This window comes from Macaca fascicularis, chromosome 3 (genome assembly GCF_037993035.2).
Source record: "Macaca fascicularis isolate 582-1 chromosome 3, T2T-MFA8v1.1".
In the NCBI taxonomy this organism is placed as follows: Eukaryota; Metazoa; Chordata; class Mammalia; order Primates; family Cercopithecidae; genus Macaca; species Macaca fascicularis.
The window spans coordinates 59523114-59546919 of NC_088377.1; the positions used below are offsets into that span (position 1 = coordinate 59523114).

Sequence of the window (23806 nt, forward strand, 5' to 3'; positions counted from 1 at the left end):
CCTCCCAAATTGCTGGGGTTACAAATGTGAGCCACCGTGCCCAGCTGATAAAGAGATTTTTAAGAGGTGAAGTAGTTGTTTGTTTTCAACAGCAGGTACTTTCTGAGTAACTCAAGGGTCACTTTAAAATTAAAAGAAACAGGCCGGGCACGGGGACTCATGCCTGTAATCCCAGCACTTTGGGAGGCCAAGGCAGATGGATCACCTGAGGTCAAGAGTTCGAGACCTGCTGACCAACATGGTGAAACCCTGTCTCTACTAAAAATACAAAAATTAGCTGGGTGTGGTGGCATGCATCTGTAGTCCCAGCTACTCCAGAGGCTGAGACAGGAGAATTGCTTTAACCTAGGAAGTGGAGGTTGCAGTGAGCCAAGATCACAACACTGCACTCCAGCCTTGGCAACAGAGCGAACAAAAAAAAAGAAAACAATTAAATTAAAAGAAACAAAATGTCAATAACCTTCATATACAGGCCAATATGCCCCACAGCATAGCAGAGAGATATCATATAATCAGATGCTGCTGATCAAGTGTTCAATACAAAATAAAACAGCCCCCCTTAGACAAGGTCACTCCTTATGCTGCGCCAGATGATAGGATTACCATGGACAATCTAACCCTCTTCTACTACAAACCAAGCCTGAGACTACAGAAGCAGCACTGTGGGTGGCTCCCTGGTATCTCTTTTGCTTTGTCAATAAATGAATAGTCTTCTCTGCCTTGCTTCCAGATGACAAAATAAACTGTTCCCAGAAATAAGTGTATGGATGTGTTCTTTAATTTAGCCCAGCTTCAACAGAAAATCTCTGCCAGTTAACTCCACCCTGATGTCCCAGCCTCATGACCAAGCTGTCAAGGAGAGTCAAGTATACCACCTGAAACATACTTTCTAACGATTAGTCCATTTTTAGATCTTCTAGTCCAGTGTTTTCCAATCAGTTTGTCTAAATATATAAGAATACCTTCAGTATTAGGATCTCCTGATGTACTCATTTTCCTAGAATTGCAATAAGTTCCGTATTGCCCATGTGTCCTGTGCTCCTACCTCATCATTTCCAATACATTTCAGAATCTTACACACAGAAGAGACATCAGGGGTCATCTGGTCCAATCTCCCCAGATTATCCTGGACAAGAAGTCAGTATAACTTTTGCTGTAAAACACCAAATTGTAAGTATTTCTGACCTTGTGGGACATACAATCCTGTCTTAACTACGCAAATCTGCCCCTCTAACACTAAAGCAGCTATGACAACACATAAATGAGCATGGCTATTCTCCCAAAACCTGTATTTTAAAAAATTAAAAAACAAGCTGGGTGCACTGGCTCACACTTGTAATCCCAACAGTTTGGGAGGCCAAGGCAGGAGGATTGCTTGAGTTCAAGAGTTTGAGACCAGTCTGGGCAATACAGTGGGACCCCATCTCTACAAAAAAGAAAAAAACTTGGCTGGGCATGGTGGTGCACACCTGTAGGCCCAGCTACTCAGGAGGCTGAGATAGGAGGATTGCTTGAGCCCAGGAATTAGAGGCTACAGTGAGCTGTGCACTAACTACTGCACTCCAGACTGGGGGACAGACTGGCCCCTGTTTCAAAACACAACAGGCAATAGGCTGCATCTGGCCAGTGAGCCTGTTTGCTGATCCCTGTCCTAGACTTTCCTTGATAACTTCTCCTTAGACTCGAGTTTCTGATGGAAAGACTCATGTCGAGAATTTACTTTTTCCAAAAGGAACCTATTTCATCTTCACATAAAATCAGATCAAAACTGCTATTAACTTGGCTCTGTGACCTTGGGAAACTTCAAAAGTTCTCGTGAACACTGAATATACTCATGGTAGCCAGTAGTGCTAGAAAATTAATGCAACACATTCCCCTGGCCCCCACAAAGATTGCAATCCAGTAAGAGACATACAGATGCTACATTTAAAGGGGCTTTAATGAGAGGGTTTAGGAATATGAAAAGGAGCCACGATACCTGAGTCATATGTGAAGGGTAAGTAAACAGGCCTGGCCAGGGAAAGACATGTGGGTATGCTGTTGGAAGGGGATGGGCAAAGTCAACCGAGGCAAGCACCACGAGGCATTTAGCTACTGTCCGCCACTCAGAAAGTACCAGCAGATGGAGAATAAAGCATACGACATGGGGAGAAAATGTAGCAGAGAAAGATGTGGTCCGGACTGCAAAGGATCTTGCCTGCCCTGGAAAGAGAGAACGAGAAGCGTCTAACATGGTCTGAACAGAGAAATAACACAAACCTGCATTTCAATAGCTCACTCAACTGGGAAGACAGAAGGTAATTTAAGGGAAACAAGACTACAGACAAGGATAAATCTGAACAATGTACGACAATCCCCTTGGGAAGAAAAGATGCTGGCCTGAACTAAAGAGTAACAGGTGAGCAGAAGGTTGGATATTCAAACTTATTTGGCAAAAAAAAATTTTTTTTTTTTGGAGACCACAGTCTCACTGTCGCCCAGGCTGGAGTGCAGGGGCGCGATCTCAGCTCACCACAACCTCCGCCTCCCAGGTTCAAGCAATTCTCCTGCTTCAGCCTCCCGAGTAGCTGGGATTACAGGTGCCCGCCACCATGCCCAGCTAATTTTTGTATTTTTAATAAAGACAGAGTTTCACAGTGTTGGTAAGGCTGGTCTCGAATTCCCAACCTTGTGATCCGCCCGCCTCGAACTCCCAAAGTGCTGGGATTACAGGTATGAGCCACCACGCCCGGCCTTGACAAATATTTTTAGCACCAAGGAGACCACATGGCTAGAGGTTGGAGAGGAAGACAGAGAATAGTAGGATGACAATGGAGAAATTCAAGAGTCAGATTAGGTGCTAAGGTCACACTAAGAAATGAAGTTTTTATGAAAGCAGCAATGAAAAATCACTTTTAAACAAGAGGGTAACATGATCTGATTTGTACTTTTAAGATTACTTGGCCGGGCGCAGTGGCTCACACCTGCAATCCCAGCAACTTTGGGAGGCCGAGGCGGGTGGATCGCGAGGTCAGGAGATTGAGACTATCCTGGCTAACATGGTGAAACCCGGTCTCTACTAAAAATACAAAAAATTAGCCAGGCATGGTGGCAGGCGCCTGTAGTCTCAGCTACTCGGGAGGCTAAGGCAGGAGAATGGTGTGAACCCAGGAGGCGGAGCTTGCAGTGAGCCGAGATCGCACCACTGTACTCCAGCCTGGGCGACAGAGCGAGACTCTGCCTTAAAAAAAAAAAAAAAAAAAAAAAAATTACTCTGAGGCCGGGTGTGGCGGGTCACGACTGTAATCACTTTGGAAAGCCAAGGCAGGTAGATTGCTTAAGCCCAAGAGTTTGAGATCAGCCTGGACAACAGAGTGAAACCCTGTCTCTACAAAATATACAAAAATTAGCCAGGCACAGTGGTGTGCACCTGTAGTCCCAGCTACTCAGGAGGCTGACGCAGGAGGATGGCTTGAGCCCAGGAGGTTGCTGCAGTGAGCCAAGAGTGTGCCACTATACTCCAGCCTGGGAACGACCCTGTTCCCCACCCCGCATGCCCCAAAAAAGTCTACTCTGAATGATAGATGGAGAAGAGATAGGAGGACAAAATATGTGGCTGCTACAGTAGTCTGGTCAAGCAATATGGCTTGAACTTGCACGTTAGCAGTAGAGATGGAGGTAATTGGATGGATGTGAAATATTTTAAGCCAGAGGTTTGCAAACTACAGCCAAATCCAGGCAGCCTTGGGCCAGATCTCAACATGACAATTCATTTACATGTCCCCTATGGCTGTTTTCTTGACACAATGGCAGACTTGACAGTTTCAACAAAAACCATGTGGCCCACAAAGCTGAAAATATTGACTAACCGGCCCTTCATAGAAAGTTTGCTGACCTCTGTTTTGGACAAAGAAGAAACCAGACTTACTGAGGAATTCAGTACAGGAATGAGGCAAAGGAAAGAATCAAGCACAGCTCTTAGGTTTCTTTTTAAGCCACTGAGATGGTGGGAGTGTTTCCTGAGATGGGAAACACGACAGTGGAACAGAACAGAAGGGTGGAGATAAAGAGCTCCATTTTGGATTTGTGAAGCATCAGATACACAAGAATAAATTTTTAAAAGGCATACATGAGAAGAGAATTCAGGGTTGACCCTGGATCTGGAAGTACAAATGTGGGAATAACTGGCACGTGGACGATGTTTGAAGTCGTAAAACTGGATGAGATCACCCAGGAAGACAGTGTCAGCGCATAATCCAGCACCAAACCTGAATCACTCCAACATGCAGAGGCTGTATAAAGAAAAGGAAAAGACCCCAAGTAAAAAAGGAGAAACTCTATGACAATGACGTCATGAAAGTCAGGAAGATAGATTCAAAGGAGGAATCAGCTATGACAAATGCTGCTGAGAAGTCAATTAAAATAAAGACAGAAATTTCCATGAGACGCATAGATCTAAAAGGTGAGACACAAAACATTTTTTTTTTTTTTTGAGATGCGGTTTTCGCTCGTTACCCAGGCTATACTGCAGTACCACGATCTCGGCTCACTGCAACCTCCACCTCCCAGGTTCAAGCAATTCTCCTGCCTCAGCCTCCCGAGTAGCTGGGATTACAGGCGCCTGCCATCACACCCAGTTAAATTTTTTTTGTATTTTCAGTAGAGACAGGGTTTCACCATGTTAGCCAGGCTGGTCTTGAACTCCTGACTTCAGGTGATCTGCCCGCCTCGGCCTCCCAAAGTGCTGGGATTACAGGTGTGAGCCACTATGCCCAGACCCTTTTTAAAATTAGAGACAGTGTCTCACTATGTTGCCCAGACTGGTCTCTAATTCCTGGCCTCAAGTAATCCTCCCACCTTGGCCTTGGAAAGCACTGGGATTGGGATTACAGGGGTGAGCCACTGCACCTAGCCAAAATATAGTTTAAAGGGTTTATTTGCGCTAAAATGAGGGCAGTTGCCTCAGGCACACTTTGCAGTTGAAGGGACTGCTCCATTAGCTTTTGTTACAACCAGGTTTTTTGTTTTTGTTTTTTTTTTGAGACTTCCTTGCTCTGTCGCCCAGGCTGGAGTGCAGTGGCCGGATCTTGGCTCACTGTAAGCTCCGCCTCCCGGGTTCACGCCATTCTCCTGCCCCACCCTCCCGAGCAGCTGGGACTACAGGTACCCGCCACTTCGCCCGGCTAGTTTTTTTTTTTTTTGTATTTTTAATAGAGACGGGGTTTCACCGTGTTAGCCAGGATGGTCTCGATCTCCTGACCTCATGATCCGCACGTCTCGGCCTTCCAAAGTGCTGGGATTACAGGCGTGAGCCACTGCACCTGGCCAACAAGCAGGTTTTTAAAAGCAAAGGGAACAAGGAGTGGTCAATACCAAGTTATTGGACAGAAATTCTCATTGCTTTACAGAGATAACATTGATTAGTGATTAGCTATGCACTGTTGAATGATAGGATATGAGGTATGGTGTGAAATGCATATAGCATTTTATGTCTACCTGGAGGCAGTCAGTCTAAAGCCCACAGAGCAGATGGCTTCAAGAGACAATTATTTAGCTCAACAGGAAGTGATATGACAGATGTTTCATTCCAATTTCATTTCAGTCCAAGCTATGACTGAATTGAAATTGGAATGAAACATCAATTTCAATTCAGATTACGGGTCCCATAATTTAAAGAGCTTGCAGCCAGTGTGGAGGCTCGTAATCCCAACACTTTGGGAGGCCAAGGTGGGAGGATCGCTGGAGGCCAGGAGTTCAAGATCAGCCTGGGCAAAATAGTGAGACCCTGTCTCTCCAAAAACAAAAATTAAAAGTAGACAGGATGGTGGCGCAGGACTGTAAGTCCCTGCTACTCAGGAGGCTGAGGCAGGAGGATCACTCGAGCTCAGAAGTTCAAAGCTGCAGTGAGCTATGATCACTCCACGACACTCTGGCCTGGGCAACAAAGCAAGACCCTGTATAAAATAACATAATAAAATAAAAAGCTTTCATCTCTTAAATAAAATCTATTTTCCTTTTGTAAATCCCCCTCAGGCTTGATGACATGAAGTCCCCTGGGTGTAGAAAAGAGCAGTTCAGGGGGAGAGAAAGCCAAACTGGAGTAGCTGAGAGTTGACAGAGGCTTCTGTTCCCAGCCATATGACAGACAGCACACTTTCAACAACTCTCCTGCAGAAAACAACAAAAACTAAATAAGGTAATTTTTTTTTTGGGGGGGACAGAGTCTCGCTCTACCGCCCAGGCTGGAGTACAGTGGTGCAATCTCGGCTCACTGCAACCTCCACCCCCCCAGTTCAAGGATTCTCCTGTCTCAGCCTCTGGAGTAGCTGGGACTACCAGTGCCACCACACCCAGCTAATTTTTGTACTTTTAGTGGAGAGAGGGTTTTACTATTTGGCCAGGTTGGTCTCGAACTCCTGACCTCAAGTGATCTGCCCACCTCAGCCTCCCAAAGTGCTGGGATTACAGGTGTGAGCCACCACACCCAGCCAAGGTAATAATTTTTAAAGCACAATTTTAAGTGCCTCACTGAGTTGGCAAAAATGTAAGGAATCCAGAGAGGGCAAATATAACCTGGGAGCTAAGCAAGAGACAGAGCTAAGAGGTATCTGCTAAACTCTGGAGACGCCTCTCTATTTTTTCAGTTTTTGGGGTTTTTTTTGTTTTTTCTTTAAACAAAGTCTCACTCTGTCACCCAGGCTGGGGTGCAGTGGCACCATCTCGACTCACTGCAACCTTCACCTCCCAGGTTCAAGTGATTCTCCTGCCTCAGTCTCCTGAGTAGCTGGGATTACAGGTGTGAGCCACCACGCCTGGCTAATTTTTTTGTATTTTAGTAGAGACGGGGTTTCACCACATTGGCCAGGCTGGTCTCAGACTCCTGACCTCAGGTGATCTGCCCACCTTGGCCTCCCAAAATGCTGGGAGTACAGCCGTCAGCCACCGCACCCAACCTGTTTTTTGTTTTTTAAGTTTGTTTAAACAAATATAATTCTGGGGTGTCTTTATAAATTTATGGGAACAATCTAGTAGAGAAAAGAAATGAATGATACAGGAGAAGAGAAGCAATCAATGAAGGAACCCAGTCCTTGATTCCGCAGCATGGACAGATGTAGTCTGGGACAGGAACCAGACAGTTGGTCTTCTGAGCCAGGAGAGGTAGTGAAGATCTGGAAATGGGCTGGGGAGACACTGAGAGAGCTCCCCTCTGATGGCTTCAGATGGGAGCTGAGGGAAGGGGTCGGGAGGAAATGCGTACGGAGCAGTCATCTTGGAGAGTAAGAAGAGGAATTTGCAAGGAAAGTTGTGAGACTGTAGGGCACTTCTGAGTCTACACTTTAGCCTGTGGTCATGAATCTGTAGTCAAACAATCAGCAGCAGGCATGGGGAAGGCTGATGTGAAGGGGGTGGTTTCAGGCTGGGTTGGGTTTTGGCCAATCGGGTTAGAAGAGTCAGTGAGAGGTAAAGCAATTGAAAAGGTTAAGGCTTGCCACAGTGGCTCACGACTGTAATCCCAGTACTTTGGGAGGCCAAGGTAGGTGGATCACCTGAGATCAGGAGTTTGAGACCAGCCTGGCCAACATGGCAAAACCCTGTCTCTACTAAAAATACAAAAATTACCTGGGCATGGTGGCACACACCTGTAATCCCAGTTACTTGGGAGGCTGAAGCAGGAGAATCCTTGAACCCAGGAGGCAGAGGTTGCAGTGAGCTGAGATTGCGCCACTTCACTCCAGCCTGGGAGACAAAGCAAGACTCCATCTCAAACAAAAGGGAAAAAAAAATTGAAGAGGTTTATAACAGAGTGAGGATAAAACTCAAAATGGGGTTTAAGGAGGGAAATGAAGTAAGCAGTTTCTACTACTCAATAAAAATGTATAGGTTCAGATGGGATTCTTTTTTTTTTTTTTTGAGATGGAGTCTTGCTCTGTCACCCAGTGCAGTGGTGTGATCTCGGCTCACTGCAAACTCCATCTCTCAGGTTCAAGCGATTCTCCTGCCTCAGCCTCCCGAGTAGCTGGGATTACAGGCGCCCGCCACCACGCCCAGCTAATTTTTGTATTTTTAGTAGAGACAGGGTTTCACCATGTTGGCCAGGCTGGTCTTGACTTCCTGACCTCATGATCTACCCGCCTCATCCTCCCAAAGTGCTGGGATTACAGGCATGAGCCACCGCACCCGGCCGGATCAAAAGAATTTTAAAGGCCAGGCACAGTTGCTCATGCCTATGATTCCAGCATTTTGGGAGGCCAGGCCAAGTGGATGGCTTGAGCCCAAGTGTTCGAAAAACCAGCCTAGGCAACATGGTGAAACTCTATCTCTGCAAAAAAAAATAGACAAATTAGCTAGGTGTAGTGGCACATGCCTATAATCCCAGCTATTTGGGAGGCTAAAGTGGGAGGATCACCACTGCCTGGGGAGGTCGAGGCTGCAGTGAGCCATGATCACACCGTTGTACTCCAGACTGGGGGTGACACAGTGAGACCCTGTCTCAAAAAAAAAAAAATAAAAGGAATGCTGTTAAAGTAGAGGCCACAGAATGAGGTCATAGTAAGCATGAGAGGAACTTGGATTTCAGATGTGCCAATGTAAGGGAGAGACCAGGGTCAGTGGAAAAATGGTTGCTGGAGGTGTGTAGGCCAGAAAACTGCAGGCCAGGGTGTTAAACAGATCATCCACAACGATGCCACAGCCTCAAAGAATAATGGTAGGAACAGGGGTGGAGAGAGAAACAATGAGTCAGAACATAAAGTTGCTGCTGAATTACACAACTGACCAGGTGGCCTAAAGATAACAGCTGTGAAGATGACAGGAGTGTTACAGCCTGAAGACAGGAGCTTCAAAGGAATTGGGGTATTTAAAGAAAGAAGCAAGAGAAATGCTCAGAATGTGAGGGAAAAAGAACAGAATCTAGGATGACTTGCAGCCTTCAGTTTGAGTAACTAATGGAGTCATTGAAGTCAGGAGGTATGTGTGATCTGGGGATAATGAGACGTGAGCTCAGGCTGGGACAAATTTAACTTCTCTGTGGCTCCATTTTGCAACCTGCAAAATGTGGTAAAAATCTACTTGACTCTAACAATGCAAGGATTAAAGAAGAGATTTTGGTTGTGGTTTTTTTTTTTTTTTTTTGGAGACCGAGTCTCACTCTGTCGCCCAGGCTGGAGTGCAGTCGCATGATCTCAGATCACTGCAACCTCCACCTCCCGGGTTCAAGCGATTCTTGTGCCTCAGCATCCGAGTAGCTGGGATTACAGGTGCCCATCACCACGCCCAGCTAATTTTTGTCTTTTTAGTAGAGATGGGGTTTCACCATGTTGGCCAGAATGGTCTCAAACCCCTGACTTCAAGTGATCCACCCACCTTGGCCTCCCAAAAGTGCTGGGATTACAAGTGTGAGCCACTGTGCCTGGCCTAAAGAAGAGACTCTGGAAAGCATCTAGTACGATATGGCTTAATTTCTAAGGCCTCACTCTGTCTCTGAAACACCACCACATGAGTTTCACACCCTCCTTCTTTCTTTGCTATTGTTCCTATCTTTGTTTTTGAGGTAGGGTCTCACTCTGTTGCCCAGGCTGGAGGGCAGTGGCATGATCACAGCTCACTGCAGCCTCAAATTCCTGGGCTCAGGCGATCCTCCCAACTCCACCTCCTACGTAGCTGAGACAACAGGCGTGCACCACCATGCCTTCCTAAACATAAAATTATCGTGGTAAAGATAGGGTCTTGCTATGTTGCCCAGGCTGGTCCTGAACTCCTGGACTCAAGCAATACTCCCACCTTGGCCTCCCGAAGTGTGAGGATTACAAGTGCAAGCCACTGCACTCAGCAGATCTTCCTTCTAACCAGAAGCCAACGAGGTAGTTTATTGAGGAAGAGGTCAAGCTCAAGATCTCCAAGCAGAGGGGAAAGCATCGAGAGATGGACACACAGGCAGTATACCTCAGTGTCTTTGTGATGCAATTCATCCTGCTCGTGAGATCCTTCCTCCCTCTCCTCTGAGCCATGTTGGTGAGATTCACATTTGCCTTTCTTGCAGTGGCCACCACAGGACTTCTTTCTCTCCCCTTTCTGAAGTGCCTGCAGCTGGGAGATGAACTTGGTCTTCCACGCTCTGAAGTCCGCCTCAATGCTGCCATGCTTGCTTTTAACCACGTCGCAGTCGCCCTCCCCTCGACTCATCACACGATGTGCGCCAAGCATCCAGAGCCACTTGTCAACATTTTTGCCAACCTGCGAGGAAAAGACAGGCTAAAAGCACTGTTCTCTAAATCAGGGTTTTCCAGACTGCTCTGCAAAAGCCCAAAGTCCTTCTGGGGCCCCTGGTCACGGGCTGCTGCTGAGGAAGAGGAAATTGCTTGGCACAATGACCTTCAAGCCTTCAAGTTCCAGCCTTGACCCAGAAGAGCTGCATTTTACGTATTCTACTTTTCTGCATTCAATTTTTTGTTAATCAAAAGGACAAACAAATCCCCTTTATCAAATGAAGGGTTAATGACTAAAACAAAAATTTGAAACCTACCATTCTATATCATATTAAGAACAAAACAGGAGTTAACAAAATAAATGAGTTCCAAAAATGTAACAAAGTCTATGGGGCCTAAGCTGATTCAGTTATAAAATGAAAATGTAATCAATTTGGCAAGATTCGTGATTTCCTAAACTCAGTAATTTATTTCACTGTGATATGAAGCAATTAAGCTGAGGAACAGAGGTTATCAGAGGCACAGTTAAGAGCTCAAAAACTTAATCAGCTTCCTCGGTGGCAAGGCATTAAACAAAATATTTACGTATCTAGACCAGGTGCAGTGTCTCACGTCTGTAATCCCAGCACTCTGGGAGGCTGAGGCAGGCAGACTGCTTGAGGCCTTGAGGCCAGGAGTTCAAAACCAGCCTGGCCAACATGGTGAGACCCCCGTCTCTACTAAAAATACAAAAATTAGTGGGGCGTGGTGGCACACGCATGTAATTCAGGCTACTTGGAAGGCCGAGGCATGAGAATTCCTTGAACCCAGGAGGCAGAGATTACGATGAGCCGAGACTGTGCCATTGTACTCCAGTCTGGGCAAGAAAGTGACTCTGTCTCAACAAAAAAAAAAATTTACATATCTGAATTTGCCCATTCATAATCTAATTTCTTTGAAAATATGGAGATAGGCCAGGTGCAGTGGCTCACGCCTATAATTCCAGCACTTCGGGAGACTGGGGTGAGAAGCATGCTCAAGCCCGAGTTCAACAACCAGCCTGGGCACCAAAGGAAAACCCAGCCTCTACAAAAAATACGAAAACTAGCTGGATGTGGTGGGCGCCTGTGGTCCCAACTACTCTGTAGGCTAAGGTGGGAGGATCACCTGAGCCCAGGGAGGTCGAGGCTGCAGCAAGCTATGATCATGCCACTGAACTCCAACCTAGGCAGCACAGTGAGATCCTGGCTCAAAAAACACATAATCAAAAATGTTTTTAATGAAAATATGGGGCAAAATCTACATTGTGACACAATAGAATGAAAACAGCTTTTTTTTTTTTTTTTTGAGACAGAGTCTCCCTCTGTCGCCCAAGCTGGAGTGCAGTGGCGCGATCTCGGCTCACTACAAGCTCCGCCTCCCGGGTTAACGCCATTCTCCTGCCTCAGCCTCCTGAGTAGCTGGGACTACAGGCGCCCGCCACCACGCCCGGCTAATTTTTTGTATTTTTAGTAGAGACGGGGTTTCACTGTGGTCTCGATCTCCTGACCTTGTGATCCGCCCGCCTCGGCTTCCCAAAGTGCTGGGATTACAGGCGTGAGCCACTGCGCCCAGCCTTTATTTTTATTTATTTTTTTTGAGACGGAGTTTCACTCATTACCCAGGCTGGAGTGCAATGGTACGACCTCGGCTCACTGCAACCTCCACCTCCCGGGTTCAAGTGATTCTCCTGCCTCAGCCTCCCAAGTAGCTGGGATTACAGGCACGCACCACCATGCCCGGCTAATTTTGTATTTTTAGTAGAGATGGGGGTCTCTCCATGTTGGTCAGGCTGGGGTCGAACTCCCGACCTCAGGTGATCCGCCCGCCTCTGCCTCCCAAAGTGCTGGGATTACAGGTGTGAGCCACTGCGCCTAGCCGAAAACAGCTTTTAAAGAAAACTTCCCACCTCCACCGTCACTCATACTCCACCAGAGACAGACAGCCAGGCAGGGCTCGTCCCTAGGAAGAGGTACACAATGCAAATGACCAAGAAACTGAGAGGCTCCATCGTTTCATTGTTTTCAAGTGTAAAGAACAGGATGCAAAAGGAGCCAAGTTAATTTCATTTAGAAAAATAGCCCAGGGGCCAGGCGCGGTGGCTCAAGCCTGTAATCCCAGCACTTTGGGAGGCCGAGACAGGCGGATCAGGAGGTCGGGAGATCGAGACCATCCTGGCTAACACGGTGAAACCTCGTCTCTACTAAAAAAATACAAAAAACTAGCCGGGCGAGGTGGTGGGCGCCTGTAGTCCCAGCTACTCGGGAGGCTGAGGCAGGAGAATGGCGTGAACCCGGGAGGCGGAGCTTGCAGTGAGCTGAGATCCAGCCACTGCACTCCAGCCTGGGCGACAGAGCGAGACTCCGTCTCAAAAAAAAAAAAAAAAAAAAAAAAAAAATAGCCCAGGAAAACTACCCAAAAATTTTAATGTTTTATTACATAAAGGGCAATGAATGTTTTTTTCTCCACTTCCCTTGAAAAATTCATGATTGTTTTAAACTGAGTTCAGGCTGGACATGCTCACGCCTGTAATCCCAGCAATGTGGGAGGCCAAGTTGGGTAGGACTGCTTGAGGCAGGAGTTTGAACCAAGCCTGGGCAACACAGTGAGAGACCCTAATCTCTACAAAAAGTTAAAACATTAGCAAGGGGTGGTGGTACACGCTTATAGTTCCAGCTACTAGGGAGGCTGACTTCGAGGATCCCTCGAGCCTAGGACTTCAAGATTCAGAGAATTCTGATCAGGTCACTGCATTCCAGCCTAGGCGACAAAGCAAGACCCTGTCTTAAAAAAAATAAAAATAGCCGGGCGTGGTGGCTCACGCCTGTAATCCCAGCACTTTAGGAGGCCGAGGCGGGTGGATCACGAGGTCAGGAGATCGAGACCATCCTGCCTAACACAGTGAAATCCCGTCTCTACCAAAAATACAAAAAAAAATTAGCCGAGCGTGGTGGTGGGCGCCTGTAGTCCCAGCTACTTGGGAGGCTGAGGCAGGAGAATGGCGTGAACCCTGGAGGCGGAGCCTGCAGTGAGCCGAGATCGCGCCACTGCACTCCAGCCTGGGCGACAGAGCGAGACTCCGTCTCAAAACAAATAAATAAATAAAAATAAAAATAATTTTAAAAAAAAATTTTTTAAAGAGTTCTCCTGCATTAAGAGCTTGGGCAGGCCAGGCATGGTGACTCACAACTGTAATCCCAGCACTTTGGGAGGCCAAGATGAGTGGATCACCTGAGGTCAGGAGTTCAAGACCAGCCTGGCCAACATGGTGAAACTCTGTCTCTACCAAAAATACAAAAAAATTACCAGGGCATAGTGGTGGGTGCCTATAATCCCAGCTACTCAGGAGGCTGACGCAGAAGAACTGCTTGAATCTGGGAGGTGGAAGTTGCAGTTAGCCAAGATCACGCCACTGCACTCCAGCCTGGGTGGCAGCGTGAGACTCCATCTCATAAAAAAAGAGCTTGGGCAATAAAGGTCACTCAACAACAGAAAAGGCAGTTGAGCAAATCCAAAGACTCAGTAATCTTCCATCTACAAGGTCCTGCCTGGGGACCATGGGTCCAGCCCACTAAAACACTAAACAATATGAGGAATACTCATTCATTTTATTCAACAAAAATGTATTGAGAATCTACTGTATGCCAAGTTTGAATATGTATGTATAGCAATATCCAGTTATAAAGAATAAAAGAGGGCCGGGCACAGTGGCTCACACCTGTAATCCCAGCACTTTGGGAGGTCAAGGCGGGTGGATCACCTGAGGTTAGGCGTTCAAGACCAGCCTGGCCAACATGAAGAAACCCCGTCTCTACTAAAAATACAAAAATTAGTTGGGCATGATGGCAGGTGCCTATAATCCCAGCTACTCAGGAGGCTGAGAAATGAGAATTGCTTGAACCCAGGAGGCAGAGGTTGCCATGAACCAAGACCACACCACTGCACTCCAGCTGGGGAATAGAGCGAGACTCTGTCTCAAAAAAAAAAAAAAATAGAATAACAGAAGAGGCTGGGTGCAGTGGCTCACGCCTGCCTGGCCAACATGGTGAAACCCCGTCTCTATTAAAAATACAAAAACGAGACAAGCATGATGGCACATCACTGTAATCCCAGCTACTCAGGAGGCTGAGGCAGGAGAATCGCTTGAACCCGGGAGGTGGAAGTCGTAGTGAGCTGAGATGGCGTCACTGCACTCCAGCCTGGGCGACAGAGCAAAACTCTGTCTCAATCGATCAATAAATAAAATAACAGAAGAAACGTATTTATTTATAGCTACCAAAGTCTGTGGATTATTTCACGTGTGTGTGTGTGTGTGTGTGTGTGTGTGTGTGTGTGTGTGTGTATCTACAGGGAGAATTTATTTCTATAACTCAATATAGACCTACCTTGTTGAAGTGGCTGGCATAGGCAGAATTTCCCAGGCCAAACACCGCATATCTCATACCCTTCAGGTAACTTTTGCCAAATCGAAAATCACTGGACGCTTCCTCTAACCATTTGCAGAACCACTCTGCACTTTCGGTTGGTCGGCCATCAGTATATGTCGCAACCAGGAACACACAGACATTTTTACTAGTCACCTAACCAAGAAAGTAATTGTTTCAGTAGAATATTCGAGGCATAAATTATCTCAATGAAGAAAAATCCTTTGAAAAAATGCATACTCATCTCTAAGAACAAAGGGCTTGCTGCCTTTTTGGTTTTTTTTTTTTTTTGAGACAGAGTCTCGCTTTGTCACACAGGCTAGAGTGCAGTGGCGTGATCTCAGCTCACTGCAACCTCCACCTCCCGAGTTTAAGCAATTCTCATGCCTCAGCCTCCCAAGTAGCTGGGACTACAGGCGTGCACCACCACGGCTAATTTTTCTATTTTCAATAGAGATGAGGTTTCACCATGTTGCCCAGGCTGCCCTATATGCCTGAGCTCAAGCGATCCACCAGCCCTGACCTCTCAACTTGCTGGGATTATAGGCAAGAGCCACCATGCCTGGCCTCTATTTTTTTAAAGAAAGTTTTAGTGGAACACAGTCACGCTCATTCATTTACGTATTATCTATGGCTGTTTTGTGCCTCAGTGACAAAACTGAGTAGCTGCCCGGCCCACAAAGGTGAAGATACTTACTACCTGGCCCTTTACATGAAAGTTTGTCAACCCCAACTCCATGTGCTGCTTCTTTTTTTTTTTAGATGGAGATTTGCTTTTGTCACCCAAGTTGGAGGGCAATGGCACAATCTCGGCTCACTGCAACCTCCGCCTCCCAGGTTCAAGTAATTCTCCTGCCTCAGCCTCCCAAGTAGCTGGGATTACAGGCACCCACCACCATGCCCAGCTAATTTTTGTATTTTTAGTAGAGACGTGATTTCACCACGTTAGCCAGGCTGGTCTCGAACTCTTGACCTCAGGTGATCCGCCCACCTCAGTCTCCCAAAGTGCTGGGATTACAGGCGTGAGCCACCACGCCCAGCCTCTAACTGCTTCTCTGACTCTACCTGCATCAGCGTCGCCAGGAGCACTGTTCAAGCTCCACAGTGCGGCTAGGCTAAGTCCTGAGATTCTGCATTTCTGGCAAGTTCACAGGAGATGCTGATGCTGCTGGCTCAGGGGCCACATTTTGAGAACCACTGCTGTAGGGTGAAATCCCCTAACTGGGCATGACTGGAGAAAGGGGAGAAATATTTTTCAGATGAAGAAATTAAATCCTCATAGATATTAAGTAATAGGCCCGGGCACAGTAGCTGATGCCTGTAATCCCAGTACTACGGGAGGCCAAGGCAAATAAATCATCTGATGTCAGGAGTTCGAGACCAGCCTGGCCAACATGGTGAAACCCCGACTTTACTAAAAATATAAAAATTAGCCAGGAGTGGTGGTGGGCACCTGTAATTCCAGCTACTCAGGAGGCTGAGGCAGGAAAATCACTTGAACCCTGAAGATGGAGGTTGCAGTGAGCCAAGATCACACCAGTGCACTCCAGCCTGGGCAACAAGAGCGAAACTCCATTAAAAAAAAAAAAAAGATCTTAACTAACACATTGAGGTCACACAGCTAATAAGAGACTTCTCTGATTCCAAAACCCATACTCTTTCTGCTCTTGACCTTTTGGTTGGATTGCCCATGGTCTACAAGCATAACACACTGCCATCAATAACAACCCTTCCTTGATTAAGAGATTCAAAACAGGGGTGAGGGCTGTATATATCTATATTATATATCTATAATCCTAGTACTTTGGGAGACTAAGGCCAGGAGTTGGAGACCTGCCTGGGCAACATAGTGAGACCGTATCTCTATAAAAAAATCTTTTAAAATTAGCTGGGCATGGCAGCACATGCCTGTAGTCTCAGCTACTTTAGGAAGCTGAGGAAGGAGGATCACTTGAGCCTGGGAGGCTGAAATTGCACCACTGCACTCCAGAGCCTGGGTGAGAGAGTGAGAGCCTGTCTCAATAAAATAAATTTTTAAAAAATAAAAATAGTAGGGGCCAGGCACAGTGGCTTACACCTGTAATCCCAGCACTTTGGGAGGCCGAGGTGGGCGGATCACTTGAGGCCAGGAGTTTGAGACCAGCCTGGCCAACATGGTGAAACCTTGTCTCCAGCAAAAAATAAAAATAAATAAATAAATAAAATTAGCTGGGCATGGTGGTGCATGCCTGTAAATCCCAGCTACTTGGGAGGCTGACGCAGGAGAATCACTTGAACCTGGAGGTGGACATTGCACTGAACTAAAATTGCACCACTGCACTCCAGCCTGGGCGACATAGTGAGACTCCATCTCAAAAAAAAAAAAAGAAAATTGTGGGAAGGAGTGAACTTCCAACCACCCAAGCTTTCTCACCTCTAGCCCTGCCCCAGGAGAATTTAACAAACCTGAAGGACAAGCCCCACACATGAGAATCAGTGAACCTCACTCCACATTCAATGCTCTGATTCACATTGGAATTCAACTAACTGAAATCCCTTAGCATGAAAATTAAATTTACTCTGAAGATTCTAGTTACCTAATTAAATTTATTCTGAAGACTGCAGGTCAGTTAAATTTGAGAGTTCTGATTGAAGAAAAAATAAGACAATTACCAACCTCTTCTATCAGATGATCATCCGGATCATATTCTTTTAGATTAATAATTGCCACAGGTAGATCCAAGGACATAACTGCTTCAGCAAGAACTGTTGCAAATCCCTAATAGGACAAAAAAAATATCAAATAAAGTCTTCAACGAGCCAAATACAGCCCTCATTTACCCCTGTTGGCACAAGAATGTGGCAGTCCTCATGAAAAATGTCTTCAGTGACTGATATGTATCTTCATGAACACAAATTCTATCCTCAGCCTTACTATTTTCTTGGGTACTATTACAGAGATCATTCGTGTTGTTCTCATCCGATCAGGGTTTACATAGGACTGAATCTAATTTGGCTTTGGATGATCAATCTGCCTTGCCCTACTAGATTAAACTTATCAGCCAGGCAAGATGGCTCATGCCTGTAATCCCAGCGCTTTGGGAGGCTGAGGTGGGAGGATCACTTGAGGCCAAGCCTGGGCAGCAAAGTGAGACCTCATCTCTATAAAAAATTTAAAAATTAGCCAGGTGTGATGGCACATACCTGTAGTCCCAGCTACTCAAGAGGCTGAGACGGGAAGATCCCCTGAGCCCAGGGGTTAGAGGAAACAGTGAGCTATGATCACACCAATGCACTCTAGCCTGGGCCACTGACTGAGATCCTGTCTCATAAAGAAAATATATTAAAAAGAATAAACACAGAGAAGTGCAAAAAGAAATAGTGAAGAATGGGCTGCGCACAGTGGCTCACACCTGTAATCCCAGTACTTTGGGAGGCCAAGGCGGGCAGACCACTTGAGGTCAGGAATTCGAGACTAGCCTGAACATGGTAAAACCAGTCTCTACTAAAAATACAAAATTAGCCAGGCATGGTGGCACACACCTGTAATCTCAGCTACTCGGGAGGCTGAGGCAGGAGAATCACTTGAATCCAGGAGGTAGAGGCTGCAGTGAGCCAAGATTGCACTCCAGCCTGGGCAACAAAACTCCATCTCCAAAAAAATAAATAAATAAAATAAAAGAAATAGTGAAGAGTGAAAAGAATGGGAAACATGAAAAGAAGCTGGTTGACAGACAGGAAAAAGCCCTAGGGAAGAGTTCACAGGGCTGCCAGAACCCCAGAGAAGCTCTGGGCTCCGAGCAGCCACTGCAACAAAAGATGGCATGAATGTCTTTTGTATGCTAATGAGATGACTTATTGGAGTGAGGCCTCAGGTAGCTTCAGGATGGAGGCTGGTTGCCAGAGAAACTGAGAGAGGTTAAACTCAACACCTCCTACCCCGGCCCCAACAGGGAACACTAGGGAGAGAAGAGGAACTGGAGATTGAGCTTAATCACCAAGGCCAATAATTTAATCAATCGTGCCCATGTAATGGAGCCTCCAAGAAAAACCCCTGAAACAATGGGGATTGTGTTGGTGAACATACCAATGTTCCGGGGGGGAAGACTCGGCCAGAGATGGCCTGGAAGCCCTGCTCAACCCCCACCCCTCCATAGCCGGCCCTGTGCAGCTCTTCCATTCGGCCGTTCCTGAGTTGCATCCTTTATAATAAACTAGTAAACATAAGTCAAGCAACTTCCTGAGGTCTGTGAGTCATCCTACAGAACCTCAGGAGGCAGTGGTGCAGAACCCTAAATTTAAAGCCAGGACTTGTGACTGGTGTCTGAAGTAGGGGCAGTCTCGTGGGCTAATGGTAACTCCCAATAGTAAGCATGAGAACTGGTATAGAAAAAGGACAGGTTGGCCGGGCGTGGTGGCTCACATGCCTGTAATCCCAGCACTTTGGGAAACTGAGGTGGACAGATCACTTGAGATCAGGAGTTCGAGACCAGCCTGACCAACACAGTGAAACCCCGTCTCTACTAAAAATACAAAAATTAGCTGGGCATGGTGGTGGGCACCTGTAATCCCAGCTACTCGGGCGGCTGAGGGAGGAGAATTGCTTGAACCCAGAAGGCGGAGGTTGTGGTGAGCCGAGATCATGCCACTGCACACCAGCCTGGACAACAGAGCGAGACTCCGTCTCAAAAGAAAAAAGAAAAAAAGAAAAAGAAAAAAGGTATTTGGGGGTCAGAAAACACTACTGCAGCAGGCCTCAAGAACTGATATGGTTTGGATATTCATCCCCTCCAAATATCATAAACATGTAATCTCCAATGTTGGAGGTGAGCTCGAACAGGAGGTGTCTGGGTCATAGGGATGGGTCCCTCATGAGTGGCTTTGTGACCAGTGGAGGGTCTTGACTAGGAGCTGTCCAGGTTCTTCGCAGGTTGAACAAATAATTGAAAAAAATGCACAAGCAAAGCAACAAAAGAACAAAGCAACAAAAACACAGATTTATTGATGGGAAGGTACACTCTACAGAGAGGAAGCAGGCTTGAGCAAGTGGCTCAGGAGGTCCAGTTGTAATGTTCCTTGGGTTTTTATTAAGCTAGAAGAATTTGGTAACACCCCCAGTACCCTTTGGAGGCTTCCAATTGGTTACACCCTGTGAAAATGAAGAATTGGCTCGTGGCCAATCAGAGGTTGAAGTAGAGGTGTGGCCCGTGGCCAATCAGAGGCTGAAGTGGAGTTACACCCTATGCAAATAAAGAATTGGTCCACAGCCAATCAGAGGCTAAAGCTTTCCTTTCAGTTTAATTCAAGGAAGTCAGCCACAGGTTGGCCTTAGGCTCTCGCTCTCCAGACTCTACTCTCATACCTCAGCTTGCTGCCCTCCCCTTGGCGTGTTGAGTTCTTGCCCTATTAGTTCATAGCTGTCTGTTAAAAAAAAAAGCCTCACATCTCTCCCTACTCTTTCGTTCCCTCTCTTACCACGTGGTACCTGTTCCTCCATGGGTGGAAACTTCCTGAAGCTTTATCAGAAGCCAAGTGGATGTTGGCACCATGCTTGTCCAGTCTGCAGAACCCTGAACCAAATAAACCTCTTTTCTTTATAAATTACAGTATTAGTCCATTCTTGTATTGCTATAAAAAAATACTTGGCTGGGCATGGGGGCTCATGTCTGTAATCCCAGCACTTTGGGAGGCCGAGGAGGGCAGATCACTTGAGGTCAGGAGTTCAAGACCAGCCTGGGCAACATGGTGGAACCCATCTCTACCAAAAATACAAAAAATTAGCTGGGCATGGTGGCAGGTACCTGTGGTCCAGCTACTTGGGAGGCTGAGGTGGAAGGATCGCTTGAGCCTGGGAGGCAGAGGTTGCAGTGAGCCGAGATCACGCCACTGTACTCCAGCCTGGGCAACTGAGCAAGACTCCATCTCAAAAAAAAAAAAAGAAAAGAAAAAAGAAATACCTGAGACTGGGAAATTTATTAAAAAAAAAAAAAAAAAAAAAAAAGAGGTTTAGGGCCAGGCACGGTGTCTCACACCTATAATCCCAGCACTTTGGGAGGCCAAGGTGTGTGGATCACGAGGTCAGGAGATCAAGACCATCCTGGCTAACCTGGTGAAATCCCATCTCTACTAAAAACACAAAAAATTAGCCGGGTGTGGTGGCAGGCGCCTGTGATCCCAGCTACTCAGGAGGCTGAGGTAGGAGAATACCATGAAACCGGGAGGCGGAGCTTGCAGTGAGCTGAGATGGCGCCACTGCATTCCAGGCTGGGTGACAGAGCAAGACTCCGTCTCAAAAAAAAAAAAAAAAAAAAAAAAAAAAAAAAAGCCGGGCGCGGTGGCTCAAGCCTGTAATCCCAGCACTTTGGGAGGCCGAGGTGGGCGGATCACAAGGTCAGGAGATCGAGACCACAGTGAAACCCCGTCTCTACTAAAAATACAAAAAAATTAGCCGGGCGCGGTGGCGGGCGCCTGTAGTCCCAGCTACTCAGGAGGCTGAGGCAGGAGAATGGCGGGAACCCGGGAGGCGGAGCTTGCAGTGAGCCGAGATCGCGCCACTGCACTCCAGCCTGGGCAACAGCGTGAGACTCCGTCTCAAAAAAAAAATAAAAAAATAAAAAATAAAAAAAAAAAGAGAGGTTTAATTGGCTCACAGTTCTGCAGACTGTACAGGAAGTGTAATGGCATCTGCTTCTGAGGAAGCCTCAGGGAGACTCCAATCTTGGTGGAAGGCAAAGGGGGAGCAGGCACATGACATGGCAGGAGCAAGAAAGAGAAGGAGGAGGTGCCACCCACTTTTAAACAGCCAGATCTCATGAGAACTCACTGTAGTGAGGACAGTACATGGTAGATGGTGCTAAACCACTCAAGCGAAATCCGCCCCCAAGATCCAAGCACCTGCCACCAGGCCCCACCTCCAACACTGGGAACTACGATTCGACGTAAGATCTGGTGGGGACACAGACCCAAACCATATCAATTACCCAGTGCAGGTATTCCTTTAGGGCAATGCAAAACAGACTAACACAAGGATAAGGTGAGATTTGAGCCAAAGCTGAAGGAACTGGGAGAACTATGAGGTTATCCCAGGCGGCAGGAACAGTGAAGCGCAAAGGCCCGAAGGAGGTTACTAAGACTGAAAAAAGGGGACCAAGGAGATGGGGTAAGAGAGTTAACAAAGAGCCACAAGCATAGGATCTCTGGGCCACTGTGAGGGCTTTGGCATTGACTCTTGAACGAAGCGGTCAGTGCGGGGTTTTAAGCAGAGGGATGATGTGATTTCACCCAAGTTTTCAGTCACTGAGGTTGCTGAGTTGAGAGTATACTGGAGTCAGAAGAGGGCCGAATGGTACTGAATCAGAGAGACTGTCTTAGTTCATTTTGCTATAAAGGAGTACCTGAGACTGGGTAATCTATGTTTTTTCTTTTATTTTTTTTTTTTGAGACAAGGTCTCACTCTGTCGCCCAGGCTGGAATGCAGTGGCACAGTCATGGCTCACTGCAGTCTTGACCTCCAGGGCTCAAGCAATCCTCCCACCTCAGCCGCCTGAGTAGCTAGGACTACAGGCACACACCACCATGCCCAGCTAATTTTTGAATTTTTTGTAGAGATAGAGTTTTGTCATGTTGCACAGGCTGGTCTCAAACTCCTGGGCTCAAGTGATCCACCTGCCTTGGCCTCCCAAGGTGCTGGGATTATAGGCGTGAGGCACTGTGCCTAGCCCAATCTGTTTTAAAAAGGTTTATTTAATGCAGAGAACCCCAGTGAGATATTACATAAGATGGCCATTGCCAAGACACATAATCATCAGATTCTCCAAGGTCGAAATGAAAGAAAAAATGTGAAAGGCAGCTAGAGAGAAGAGCCAGGTCAGTTACATAGGGAATCCCATCAGGGTAACAGTGAACCTTTCAGCAGAAACCCTACAATCCAGAAGAGATGGGGGCCTATATTCAGCGTTCTTAAAGAAAAGAAATTTCAGGCAGGGCATGGTGGCTCACATCTGTAATCCCATCACTTTGGGGGGCCGATACGGCTGAATCACCTGAGGTCAGGAGTTAGAGACCAGCCTGACAAACGTGATGAAACCTCTTCTCTTCTAAAAATGCAAAAATTAGCCAGACGTGGTGGCGTGCACCTGTAGCCTCAGCTACTCGGGAGGCTGAGGCAGGAGAATCACTTGAACCCGGGAGGCGAAGGTTGCAGTGAGCTGAGATCACACAACTGCACTCCAGCCTGGGTGACAGAGACTCTGTCTCAAAAAAGAAAACAAGAAATTTCAACCAAGAATTTCATATCCAGCCAAATTAAGCTTCATGAGCAAAGGAGAAACAAGATCCTTTTAGGCAAACAAATGCTATGGGAATTTATTACAACCAGACCTGCATCACAGGAGTCCTTAATGAAATGCTAAATACGTAAAGGAAAAACTGTTATGGGCCACCATAAAAAGGTTTATTTGTTTCAGAATTCTGATATCTGAAAAAGTTCAAGATTGGACATCTACATCTGGTGAGGGCTCCAGGCTGCTTCTACTCCTGGCAGAGTAGAAGTGAAAGGGAGCTGGTGAGCACAAAGATCACATAGCAAGAGAGGAAACAAAGAGTGAAGGAGAGGTTCCAGGCTCTTCTTATCAATAAGCTCTCTTGGGAACTAAGCAAGCAAGAACGTGGCCGGGCGCGGTGGCTCAAGCCTGTAATCCCAGCACTTTGGGAGGCCGAGACGGGCAGATCACAAGGCCAGGAGATCGAGACCATCCTGGCGAACACGGTGAAACCCTGTCTCTACTGAAAAAATACAAAAAACTAGCCGGGTGAGGTGGCGGGCGCCTGTGGTCCCAGCTACTCAGGAGGCTGAGGAAGGAGAATGGCGTAAACCTGGGAGGCGGAGCTTGCAGTGAGCTGAGATCCCGCCCCTGCACTCCAGCCTGGGCGACTCTGTCTCAAAAAAGAAAAAAAGAAAGCAAGAACTCACTCACCCCTTCCCCCAGGGATTCATCTATTCAGGAGGGATCTGCCCCCAGGACCCAAACACCTCCCATTTTAGGCCGATCACCAACACTAGGGATCAAATTTCAACATGAGTTTTGGGGGAACAAACAACAAATTATAGCAGAAATCAATGGTGAGATGACTGTCCTAATCCAGACAAAATATCACGGCAGTGTCAAAGCTGTCAGAATCAACAACATGGAGTTACTTAGG

General features: G+C 46.8%; 1 protein-coding gene across 6 annotated transcripts in view; it reads right to left on the reverse strand.

Annotated features, from left to right (window-relative positions):
• LOC102133005 (S-adenosyl-L-methionine-dependent tRNA 4-demethylwyosine synthase TYW1) overlaps positions 1–23806 on the reverse strand; it is a 254181-nt gene that overhangs the window by 224445 nt on the left and 5930 nt on the right. For 5 of the 6 annotated variants that reach the window (XR_012432333.1, XM_005549423.4, XM_065541832.2 and 2 more), the window contains exons 4-6: positions 17283–17384; positions 14588–14782; positions 9922–10212 (exon numbers count right to left, since the gene is read on the reverse strand). Coding sequence is in view for 5 of the 6 variants with exons in the window: in XM_005549423.4 (XP_005549480.3) it covers positions 9922–10212; positions 14588–14782; positions 17283–17384 (588 nt within the window). In the remaining variant the exon portion in view is untranslated. The remainder of the gene's footprint in view (positions 1–9921; positions 10213–14587; positions 14783–17282; positions 17385–23806) is intronic. The other variant, XM_065541834.1, reaches the window with a different exon arrangement.